The following is a 13,015-nucleotide window of genomic DNA, read 5'->3' as shown; positions in this document are numbered from 1 at the left end:
CTCCACGGAGGAGCGGCAGCACAATGCAGTGCCATAAATTACTGCTAGTTTCAGCTTGTAGGAAAAAAAAAAAGTGTTAATTGGATAGTGAGCTTCTGTGTCCAGGCAATAAATTGGTTTGTGTGTGTGTGTGTGTGTGTTTATGTGTGTGTATGTGCTGGGGGGAGATAGTGGGAAGTGGTGAGGGAAATACATGTGTTTTCTTGACATGACCGGATGACACATTTGTGATTGTTCTTTGTCAAAATGTGAGAGTAATTTTTTTTAAAAAAATGCCTTAAAAACAATTCACTATTTATGATTTCTATACCATTACAAGAACCTGTCAGATTAGAGTTGAATAAAGAGAGGTGATTTAATAGTACAGTGAGTAATTCAAAGATATGATTTTAAATTCAAGCATCCTGGAACCACAGCAGCTAAGGTGACACACATGCCAGCTGCTGTTTTAACCACACAAATTCTAAGAGCTGACAGCCAGAAAGGACTTGAAGAGGAGTTAAGATCACTACACTGTTAGGCAAAATATTAAATATTTCACCCATTTTTAGAGGAGTTAATATTATGGCAGCTGAGACACAAATGCTGCTAAAAATAGACTTCTGACTCCAGTGGGAAGTTTTCTCCTATAACGGATTATTCCTTTAATAAAAAGGAAGAAAATACTTGGTTGAAATTTAAGAGAGATGCCCAAGAAACTATCAATATTCCTTCTCTCTCTGAGAAAAATAAAATGGTAGGAATGCTATACAAATCCATGCTGGCAGCTTCCAGTCAACATTTTGATATGCTCTGCCTGTTGTAAAATCAGCTATTAACTGAGATTTAAATAGGTTGTATTTTTATTGTCCATGTAACCAGTGTACAATACAAGCAGAAATTCCTAATAGAGCCTTTTTCCCCCTCTCCTTCTCATATATTTTAAAAATTAAACTTTCTCAGAAATAGTAAAAGACAACATTAACCGAATCTCTATACAAACCTGGGAGGGTTACCTATTAACAGCTATAATAAACTACAAGGGTGTAATGGCTGATTGTAAGAGTGTGATATTAATTATTAGGAGACATTAGTTCTTACTTGTAGATCAGGACAAATAAGCTCCTTCCAATAAGGTTAACTCTGACTTCCTAACAGCACTAGTTATATACCTGGTTTCTGGGCTGAATAATGATTATATGATACTCTAACAGACTTTAGAACTTAATTTTTATTTTCATTCTCTGCAGATTTCTGGGTCCTTATAAAAAGACAAAATAAAACCAAAATGCATCACCGACACACAACCAATTGATATGCTGGCATCTTAGCTTGGCCTTGCAGAGGCAGAGAGGAAAGAAGAGGAGCTGTTGTGATTTCCACATCTAACAGCTTCTGGCTATTTCACAGCGTCTGTGTTTGAACCCTACTGTTGGGGAGGGACAAAGAGAAGTAAAACCCAGCCTGTGAGGCCGCTGTGTGCAAGGAATTCTGCTTTGGCTACAGTGGTACTGGAAGTCCATGATATGACAGAAGAAGCAGGCCTTTGAAGCTCCTCTGGGGTTGATAAGTGGTGCCTTAAAGAGCCAAGGGGCCCCTTTCTCCCTTCTGGTTTGGGACACTACATCTGGAGGAGAAACACTTGAGGCATTACCAAGCATTCAAGGACCCTGGTTCATTGCTGGCTTCTTGTAATTGCCTGGAAAGTGTGACTCGAACTGCTTCCCTTTTGCCTGGTACCACTGATGGTACCTGACAGATGACGGTATTTGAAGAGTGAAGCATCTGTTGACACCACCGATAAATGGATGCGTGATTGCCCTTGACGTTCTGTTGACACCTTTTCCAGAGCGTTCCTTCCAAAGTGTATCCTCCCTTTGGTCTGGAAGTTCTGTGGCTGCCCTGTACTACTGGGATCTACGTTTTCCAGTTGGGAGGGGACTATAGGGAGAGAGGGAGGGGTTGCTGGAAGAAGAAGAAGAAAAAAAGAGCTAGATAAAGGAGGGTGCATCCCTCCCACTCCTGCCCATCCCCTTACCCGAATTATTTCCGGATCCCTATTTCTGCATCACGGTGTCCAGGACCATTTTGACCCTGTCGGCCCCGGCACCCCCCCGCCGCACCCCAGCTCCGAGCATGGGGACGGCACTTCTCCAGCGCGGGGGCTGCTTTCTCGTGTGCCTCTCGCTGCTGCTCCTGGGCTGCTGGGCAGAGCTGGGCAGCGGGCTGGAGTTCCCGGGCGCTGAGGGCCAGTGGACGCGCTTCCCCAAGTGGAACGCCTGCTGCGAGAGCGAGATGAGCTTCCAGCTCAAGACGCGCAGCGCCCGGGGCCTAGTGCTCTACTTCGACGATGAGGGCTTCTGCGACTTCCTGGAGCTCATTCTGACGCGCGGCGGCCGCCTGCAGCTCAGCTTCTCCATCTTCTGCGCCGAGCCCGCCACGCTCCTGGCCGACACCCCCGTCAACGACGGCGCGTGGCACAGCGTGCGTATCCGACGTCAGTTCCGCAACACCACGCTCTTCATCGACCAGGTGGAGGCCAAGTGGGTGGAGGTTAAGTCCAAGCGCCGGGACATGACGGTGTTCAGCGGCCTCTTCGTCGGAGGGCTGCCTCCGGAACTGCGCGCCGCGGCGCTCAAGCTCACGCTGGCCTCCGTGCGGGAGCGAGAGCCCTTCAAAGGGTGGATTCGCGACGTGCGGGTCAACTCCTCACAGGCGCTTCTGGTGGACAGCGGTGAGGTGAAGCTGGACGACGAGCCACCCAACAGCGGCGGCGGGAGCCCGTGCGAGGCTGGCGAGGAGGGCGAGGGCGGGGTGTGCCTCAACGGAGGCGTGTGCTCCGTAGTGGACGACCAGGCGGTGTGCGACTGCTCGCGAACCGGCTTCCGCGGCAAGGACTGCAGCCAAGGTAAGGCCCGACAACGTCTGAGCCCCGGGGGCCTCGGCCTGGGCAGGGCGCGGGGAGGCAGGGCGAGGCAGGCCCGGGCCGGTGCATGGGGGCTTCCTTCTCTGGAGAGTGTTTCAGATAGGGTCCCGGTGAAGACCTGTTTTGGGTGTTTCTGCCTTATCACCTCTCACAGCCCCTCCCTTGGTATCCTCGTCATGGTTGAGCAGCTCCCATTTCCAGGTTCAGTTCCTCCCGGGAGCCCGTTCTACCAACCCTGCTTCCTTCCAAGTGGCAGAGAGAATGACCTCTTCTCTTAAATCCTCTGGTTCTTTGCCCAGCCGCTCCCTATCTTCATCGGGCTGGGGCGCACCTGAACGTACGCTGTGCTTTTCCTCTACCACCACTAAGTCTGTACTACACCTGTTTTCCCCGTGCGATGCAGATAAGCATCTAGAAGATGGGGCACACTTTTGGTGAAAAATGAAGTCAGGAGAGATTCACCATGGTTGAATATCCCCACGTAGTTACTCGTTGGTAAAGGACAAGGGAGATAGGATTCATAAGCACAGCTGTGCTTTTTACAAGAAAAGTGATACGACCTGCTCCTGGTTGTGGGAAAAGGTGGTGGGGCGGGGGAGGGCTTGTGAGGGTTTCCTTGATTAGAAGGAAGAGGGTTCTTGGAATTAATGTTAGTTTCTTTGGTTATGTCCAAGTCCAACATTTGTCAGTTTAATAAAATTATATTATTTCTGTGGTTTCGTGAAATGGGAGAGAGGTCAGCTCATGTTTAGAAATGTTAGAGATTAAATAGCATATTTCTCAATTAGCAGATGACTTGGGAGGATAAATAGTACAGAAATTTAGACGTTGCTGGACTGGGAAGCTTCTTCAGGCTAATAAACAGGGGATGCAGATGAAGGATTGCAAGAGATTTTCCAAGGATATTCAGCTAATGATATTTACCTGAGTAGTGGAGGCCAAGTTGTAATTCCTGTTGTTCTTAGGGATTGAAACAGTTTGGAATTTAAAAAACTCATATCTCTATAAGTTTTATTTTCTCCCCTTTATACATAAAATTCAGTCGTTACTGTGTTTCTTCAATGTTGCTACACGAAAGTGACCAAGGAGAAATATTGTATAAACACAGGAAAGCCTTCGAACAAAAACCAAGTGATATGAAAAAGAAGAAATATGGATGTATCTGTGGCTGAGATGTCAAGGTTTAAAGTAGATAGCTTATGGGTCAAATCAAAGCAATCAACACACGGATAAATGGCATTTGTGGCTGATTTTTTTAAAAGGTGAATTGTTAAATCTGATTTTGAAAGCTGTAGTGACAAAAGCTCTATGTATGGCTGTATTTTATTGTATAATGTCTTCTGTTGTTGTTGTTGTTGGGTTTTTTTTTTGCTGACACTGCTAAGGGGAACTAGCCCTTGTAAATCTTATTGGACTTGGCAGTCCTCTCTTACCTGACTTTAAGAGAAATGAAGACTTGCTAAAATTTGTAATTGTTAAAACAGCAAAGGGAGTTAGGAAGAAAAAAAATCTGGTCATTAGGAGAGTTCTGTAGCCTTCATGGGCTAATGGAAAAAAAGTAAAACATTATTTTATTGCTTTCTGCCTTCACGAAGGTTTTTGTTTTCATGTATCTTGTCTTAAGTAATTATAGAAGACTGTGTATTCCATGGCCTATACTGCACTTCAGCTTGATCAGTAAATTTCCATGGATTTAGCATCAGGCTTTATAGTTATGTTTTCCAAAAATAAAACAGTACCTGCTTTTTCTCTACCAAATCTAACTTAATTGTGAACCATGAATAAGATAGCTATATTTGATGGTCTGCTATAGTATAATTTGAAGTTGCATACCTCTGCACTGATAAATAGAAATGAATTAAAAATGGACATTATTTTATGGGACAAATTGCTCTAAGTATCCCAGTGCTGCTTTAAAATACAGAGCCGGCAATTTAACGAAGAACACATGAGATATAACTTCCTTCCTTAAATTAGGAAACAAATATGACACAATGACAGCTTGTTCTGTGTGGGAGGGTGTTTTAAATGAAAATTTTTTATTTTTCTGTGCATTTTTAATGTAGGAATCCAGGGATGTGCATAATCAGGAACAGTTAAGAGTGGAGAAAGCATGGCAGAAGTAATATTTTGAAGAGAAGCAGAATTAGATAGCTCTGAAATGCATTTTACAAGTGGCTAGCTCTTTCCATGAGAGGAAGAATTTGGAATTAAATATACTACAGTATACTACCTGATGCATAAGGTAATTCAACCCAGAAAAGAAAATCCATCAGGATAGTTCTGGAGCATTGATTCATTTTGAAAATTTGAAATGAAAACGGAGTGCAAAGATCACCACTAGTCATGAAAGGAAACAAAAGGCTGGGTTCCTTTGATTATCACAGAAATGGGTGATGGAGTGATAAAGGCAGAGTTGGTCTCCCCAGAAGGATTGGCTCCATTTTGCTTATTTTCCCTGTTTCATGTGTGTCAAGTGACTATTAAATAATTAATTGAGAATGGATGCCTCTCCCAACACCAATCATGTATTGATGGCTAGGGATAGATGATTTCTATTCAGATGAAGTATAAACAAAGCCCTGCCTGTAGCCAGTATTTGCACTGATTGCCACATTAAAGAAATAATAATAATTTAAAAACAAATAAATCCATAATCATTAGAGAAAATTTGGAAAAAAATTAACAGCAAACATTAAACAATATTCAAATTATATCTGGTCCCAACTACAATTTCTTTTTTTTTAACTTAATGAAAATGTCTAATATTATTTTAGTTGCCTTTGTATTCAAAATACAGTAAGAATTATTAAAAATAAAATAAGAATATTTTTTTTCTAGAATGTCTTTAAACAACTTATACATCTATGGATTTCTAGAATATTTTCATTTAATGAGCTCATGTTCATTCTTGCTCTATTTGTTCAGGCAGGTCTAGCAAGTTTTTATTTATTTATTTATGTGGTGATATAAAGAGAACACAAGGACAGTTATGTGTCATGATCAGGTTAGTGACAGAGCCTGGGTAAGAGCGCCAACACCCTTATTCTCAAGCCCTGTATTTATCATGTCTGCTGAATAAGATTTCCAGTTTATTAGGTTTGATATTTTTTCAGATTCAGGGATTATTCAAAAGAAAAAAATATATATATATATATGGCTGATGGAACAGAACTAACTTATGTGTTTTGTCCCTGAGAGTCAGCCTCAGACGTCACTATACAAGAATGTCACCGTTCCTGAATGATGGATGCTTATAGGGTACATAGCTTTTTCAGTGAATCATACCCATCTAAGTGCCCTGGGACCATTATTATTTAATAAGTTTCTACTTAAGGAGACTAATAATTTCTTAGCAGCTTAAAAGAATTAGTGAATTCTATGGCTACCCAGTTAAAAATGAGAATAAAACACTGATCAATGAGAATTTAAGTTATATGTTTTACGACTTCCAGGTCCAGCTTTTATGCATTTTAGGGTCCCTTATATGAAAATTTCATACTAGACTCTGAGTATCAATTTTATTCCTCTGTTTAAATAGCCAGAAACACATATGGCTTATGATGGCTGATTGCTTAATATCACTAAACATGACAGTGTGATAGATATCATTTAATAAAGCCTTTGCTTTCTATGACTTTACTAATGTGGCCAGACGGACAACCATATTCACTCAGTCATTTATTCATTCATTCCTTTCTTTGTTCAACAGATATTGACTAAGTGCTTTGTATGTGCCTGAATCATAGGCCCAAGCAATACAGTTGTGAGTAAACTCTCAGAAATAGTTCCTACCTTAATAGGAAGGTAGAAACCTCACATTTCTTTGTGGAGGCACAGTAATTAAAAAATAAATAAATGAAAACTTTAAATGATGGTATGTATTTTGAAGGACAGGTACATGGTAATTTGAGAACTTTAAAATAATGTGAACGGACCTAATCAAAAAAAATTTCCCTTAGGGGTGATATTTAAACTAAAATCTGAGAGTTGAGAAGGAATTAGCCAGGTAAAGGCAGAGGAGAAATATTAGGTCAGAAGCCTGGTGCAGGAGATGGCATGGCACATTCAGACAACTGAGGGAAGGCCCTTGAGTATGGAGCTCTTAGAGAGGAGTAGGGCCAGGTCATGTAGGGCCTTCTAGCCCATGTCAAGGATTTTAATCTTTATTGTAAAAATGATGAAAACGCAGTGGAGGGAGTTTAGTGTGGAAGGTAAGGAGGAGGGTATCGTTATCAAATTTACATTTCAAGAAGGTCACTGACTACAGTGTAGAGACCAGATTGATAGGGGCCTAGAGAAAAAGAGAAAGCATTATTTTCTGTCAGTCAACAACATTTGTTAAGCACACACTGTAATCTGTAGATTGAACCAGGGGACATAGAGGAAAAGATTCTTTCTCTAAGGAAGTTAGAATCTTTGTGAGCTTGGTTATGTATAGAACTCTAAGGCCACTTGTTGTTTGGGACACTGTGGTTCTACTTGTAAAATGCATTATCTGAACCCTTTATGTGGATTATCATATGGTTTCTCTCAGATATACCCATCGAATCTGTAGGCTCCTGGAGTGCATTGGCAGTGCCATACTTTATTATACCCCCAAGTACCTCGCTCAACATGCCTTCCTTCTGACAGTATATATTGATTGATTGATTCTAGGCTTTCAATATTTTAACTGCTACAATAAAGGGAAGTACTACATAGATACTTATAATTTTCGTAAGGTTAAAAAATTGTAAGTAGTTACCATATAGGTAGGTACTAGACAAAAATGATTCAGAGATTTTGCCAGTTTTGTTTGAAGCCTACCATCTGAGGAAAAGGTGGATCACCTGTGCTGAGAAAGCTTTGAGTGGAATGGATAAATTCATAATTTTGATTTAGATAAAATGTTCTGGGAAGCTCTTAAAGCATAACAATGATCTATCAGAATAAGCTTATCTTGATTATAAACTAATAATCAAAACTGAGTTACCATTCTAAGATGCCACAGATGAGGTTGAATGTGTTATTTTAACTATTCTGAGATGCATTTGAATTATGCAGACTGTGGGACCATGCTGCCTGGTTTAAGTGGGCACACTCAAATTTTATTCCTCAGTGTTGTCATCTGTGAAAATGGTATAATAATAGTACTTACTTCATAGGGCTCTTATCAAAATTAAGCAGGTGACTTCATGTAAAGCTCTTAGAATAGTGTCTGGCACATAGTAAATATTTTGAAGTATCCACTTGCTATTTTTGTTACTATTGTCACCACTACCACCAGCACCACTACTTCTACTGATACTATTTTCTTTAGGGCTACTGTCAAGCAAAATTTAAATATGGAACATTTTCTTCTTCATTTAAAAGGAATTCTAATGTAATAATGATCCTTGCTTGATTAGCCCAAAAGTTTCAGCTTATAAAGAAAAGCAAAGAGTAAACAGATTGAGCCTCTATTTCTGTTTTACACAGCTGTGCTCTAATGTTAACCATGTCTGGTTGTGATTCAAAATATTTAAAACATCATATTCTACTTGAGAATTTTTATTATGATTAAGTGAGCCTTTAACACAAAGGCATTTGTAAAAACTGTCACTTTCCATATAAACGAATACCTTTATCCATCCCAATCCTGTACTTAGTGATTTTTACTATATTTATCCTAATGTATACGTATATATATCTAATGGATCTATCCTATTTATATTTTGTCTTTGAGGCTTTTTGATAAGTTAAAGTTATTTACATGTATGTTGCAGAGAAGCTAGGATACTTGAGCTTTAAAAAGCTCAAGAAAGATTTCTTATAGTTATAAAGAGATTATATTTTTAGTGTAACATCATATATGCTAGTAACATCATGTTCCAGTTTTGGATAGCATTAAATGAAATGGGATAATTAAATGGTTATTTAAGGAATTCCTGATTGACTGCAAAAAGGACAGGTACTATATAATATTTCTGTTATTCTTAGCTGCATTCTGAGTATTAGGACTTTGAGCCACACTGGTTTCTGAAAACAGGAACCACATTCCATATCCCTTTCTCAGTGAGCAGTTGGTGGCTACACTGTTCGTAGGGTTAACTCCTATAAATATACACTGAAAATTAGGCCTTATTAAGATATTCAGGCTCGGTTTTATTATGGAGATAATAAACCTATTATTAGACGTTGTTACGTAAACTGTACTTTCAAAAAATTGCACAAGTATATTTGACATAATTCAGAATAAATCATTTTTGCATTCCAAAAGATTTTAGTTCATTATGCATCACAGTATTATGCAAAACCCTTGTACTTTTTCCTTGTGTACTTCTCTATAATTTTATGTCTCAGTCCCTTTCTGTTACTTGGAAGTGCAGGAATAGGTAAGTGTGTGTGGTCCTTGCTGAGTAGTAAGTCTTAAAATGTCTGAATTAAGCTTTGGGAAAAAAAGCGTTTTTTTGTTAGTTGCTTTAGAGCTTTTCAGCAATTGCACGGCTTTTTGGTTTTCCCTCTTAAGCGTGGAGTTCATGTATTTCCACTTGAATATGCGAATGGGTACAATGCTCTCTCAGATTATTTTCCTATAATGTTATTGTTTCCACAATGTGTGTAAACAGAATGTGGCATGGGGTCTGAAGAACTAAATTCCAGGTGTGGCATTGCCTCTAAGTTGCTGTTAAAAGTAGAGTAAGGCTGCTAATGTCCTAATTTCAATTTCCAAGATTGCAAATTGAGAAACACCTAATCAGACTACTGCTGATTGTGAACCCCTGCTAATAACCTAACTCAAAGAGTGTTTATGAGTAGCCGATACATGTAAACTCTCAGAAAAACTTGAAAATCTAGAAGAAATATCTAATGGCAGCAGCATAGTGGCTCTAGGATTTGTGAATGTTAATAGTGAAAATGTTAAACTTGTTTCTGTAAATCTACTTTGAGGTCATTTTAGATGAATTTTAGATCATTTACACTCAATAGTAGGTATAAGATTTGGTGGAGTTTTCTTAGTACCTATTGACACATTATATAGACAAGCTGAATAAAGAGGGCAGTGGTCCCCTTGTTCCTCCTGTGTAAAATCTAAACAAATGAAATTAGTAATTTAAGGTAGCAACTGTATGAGTACGTATTGCATGATTCTGTTTATGTGAAGTTCAAAACAGACACAACTAATCTATGGTGATAGAGGTCAGAATAGAAGTTACCTTTTAGTAATGTTGATTAGAAGAGGACACAGTGGAGCCTTTGGCATGATCTGGGTGTGATTACATGGGCATATATATTTGTAAAGATGCATGTATTATACACTTAAGATTTATGTACTTTACTGTATATAAGCTCTACCTGAAAAAAAAAATCCTTCAGATTGTGAAAGGAATGTTGCTCAGTGAATACTAATGCACTGAATATGTATAAAAAATTACTTACAAAGGGGTCCTTAATGTAAATCCATATTTACAAATCTTAGCAAAAGAGTCAAATATTTGTAACATAAATCCAATGACCATTCCAGGGAGCAAGTGTATTTATATATGAATACATCTAAGAGAAAGGAAAGAGAGTATTGTTTTAAATACCTTACAACCTTTGAACTTGTTTCCAGTTTCTTGTGCTTTTATAATGAAGATAAAACATAGGTTCTTATTTTACATTTTCATCTGTTGAGTGAAAGTCTTACCAATACATTCAAGCAATGTATGTTTTCTAATTAGAATAACTCAACTGCTGGTATTTTAGGTAATTAGTAATCAGTAAGTTGTAAAAGCTCAAATATTTGAATGAGTGATTGGATATTGGAAAAAAAAATCACTAGCCCAACTATACTGTCTAAATCTACAAATATACATGATTTCTCCCCCAAAATATTAGGCATCAAATTGTTTCAAAAGATGCACTAGGCGCCCCTACTTTAACGGTGCCATAAGCACTTCTTGAATGTGAATACAATTTAACATCATTCTGTTCAGAATCACATTTATTAGACTTACTATTTAGTGTTTACTGAGTGAAAGGCATTGTATACAAAGTATACAAAGTATACTTTATCTGTTTTACCTCATTTATTCCTGCAACATCGTACTTGATAGGTTCTATAAAATTCCCATTTTACAAATGTTAAAACTATGTATGTATTAGAAAAGCTAACTTGCCAAAAGTTCCATAGCTCAATGGCAGAGATGAAATTTGAGCCCAGGTGTGTCTGTTGCCCCAGCAGGCAACTCTGTCCATTATATGACAAAACCTGTGTGTTTTAACAGACAGGTAATGGCTGCTGAAAATGTATTCACTAGTTGTTAACTTGGTGCTAATTTGAATGGCCAATTTATAATAAAGCCTTCAGAATTGAGGATTGTGGCAGACCCTTACATTTAGTGCCATTTCCTAATGTCATGATAGTAAAGAAATGGATTAGCTTGTCAGGATTCATCACACTTTGTTTCTATAATGCTTGCTTATTTGCTTCTTTTGTTGGCCTTCTATTCATATTATGCTTAATAAGTTGATTCTACTCTAATGTAACCAGGAGTAAAGCCCCAGTATATTGCATCTAAAGAATATTACAAATAATTCTTGCTCTTTTGAATGAAAATATTTAGTTTTCCAAAAACAAGCAACACAGTTTTTATCTATTTCAGATTCTAGGAGATAAAATTATTGAAAATAGCAAAGTCCATGGTGATTCAGCACAAATGTAAAGACCTAGGCTTGTTCCCTAAGTAGGCCCTTCGTGAGAGTTGCTGAGTCAGAACATGGTTCTGCTGAAGATATAGATGATGGTACACTGGGCACTTAACTGAAATTACATAATGAGAAAACAGTGTCTCTTTTTGCACAAGTGAGTTTGGCTTCCCAACGCATTGCCTAAAATTGAACTTGGGGAGTAGTTCTTAGAGTTAGAAAGATATATTCTCTATGCTATTTCTGGTATATATGAGAAACTATTATTGGAAAGAAGTGGGAGGAAAGTAAGACTGACCTGGTAAGATGAAGTGCTGATCTGGACTCTTGTCTAGTTACTTGTGCTCAAAACTATCTGGACTGTAATTAGAAATACATTGATGCCACATTATGGGAACAAGTGCTACTTCAAATAGCATTTTCTCAGGTTGGTTCCCAGGAGGGATCTGGTGGTCTAAAAGTTACAAGAGGTGCTGCCAAGAAGAACAGTTGCGTCACTAGCATCCTAACATCAGGAGGGGCTTTCTGTGTTTAATTATAGACATAATGAATTCTGTGTGGATGGCAATCGATAACGGAAGCAGCACTAATCACAGCTTAGGAGTTACTGTGGTTTGTGACCTAACAATACCTGGCCTTGTATGTGGAACCAGCTAAGCTTAGATGTTGCTCAGACATTGCTGGATTCAGCAGAAAGAACCGCCCCAGTCCAGCAGAGGCAAGGAAATTAAAGACTTAGGTTTTTCTTCTAAGTAATGATGTCTCTCTATAATTAAGCATGCCTGGAGTTTCCTTAGGGAAGTAGCTGGCATGGCAGCCTGTAACTATAGCTGCTGTATGGAAGACACTACCTTCCAGCTTAAGCTCTTTGTCTTGAGTGAAAAACTGATTTTTTCCTGCAAATAATGTAGTTACTTATTTAAAGTTACTATATGTGATGTTTAAGGTACTAAATGTTTAATTTATCCAGTTGAAAACATTGTAAAAATAGGAAGTTATATATTGCATTTCATGACCCAAATGCACAATTACATGTGCAGGAGGATATATTTATGAACCCCTATTTTAAAAATTGGGCCAACTTTCTGTGAAATAAAGTATTGAGATATTTTAAAATAATGAGACATTTGTTTTTTGATACATAAATGTATGTCTGTGTATATGCATATAAACAGATATAACACAAAAATATGACGTGTACAAGAAAATTACATAATGTAAGCAAAGAAGGATATTATTTAAAAGTCTTAGAAATCATATTAAAATCCTCAAAAATATATATCGGTTAAACATATCATTAAAATGTCTTTATCATTTAAAATAGTCTATATATGTATTTTTTCTATACAAGACCTTAGAAACCGAAAAAATTTATCCTTAAAGTATGACAAATGACTTTCTGTGATCAGGCATAGTGTTAAGAGATTTTGAGGTTTTTGCAAAGTAGCATTTTCATAC

General features: G+C 38.2%; 1 protein-coding gene across 33 annotated transcripts in view; it reads left to right on the top strand.

Annotated features, from left to right (window-relative positions):
• Nucleotides 1-2,115: 2,115 nt before the first annotated feature.
• Nucleotides 2,116-13,015, top strand: part of NRXN1 (neurexin 1) — a gene marked incomplete at both ends in the record, with an annotated part of 1,125,847 nt that continues 1,114,947 nt past the window's right edge. For 32 of the 33 annotated variants that reach the window (XM_082643223.1, XM_082643222.1, XM_082643212.1 and 29 more), the window contains one exon: nucleotides 2,116-2,887. In XM_082643223.1, the coding sequence (XP_082499349.1) occupies nucleotides 2,116-2,887 (772 nt within the window). Of the gene's footprint in view, nucleotides 2,903-13,015 lie in introns of all 33 variants that reach the window. The other variant, XM_082643231.1, reaches the window with a different exon arrangement.

Source organism: Mesoplodon mirus, assembly GCF_964341445.2.
Source record: "Mesoplodon mirus genome assembly, chromosome: 14".
Lineage (NCBI taxonomy): Eukaryota > Metazoa > Chordata > Mammalia > Artiodactyla > Ziphiidae > Mesoplodon > Mesoplodon mirus.
This window is presented reverse-complemented; position numbering and strand designations above follow the sequence as displayed.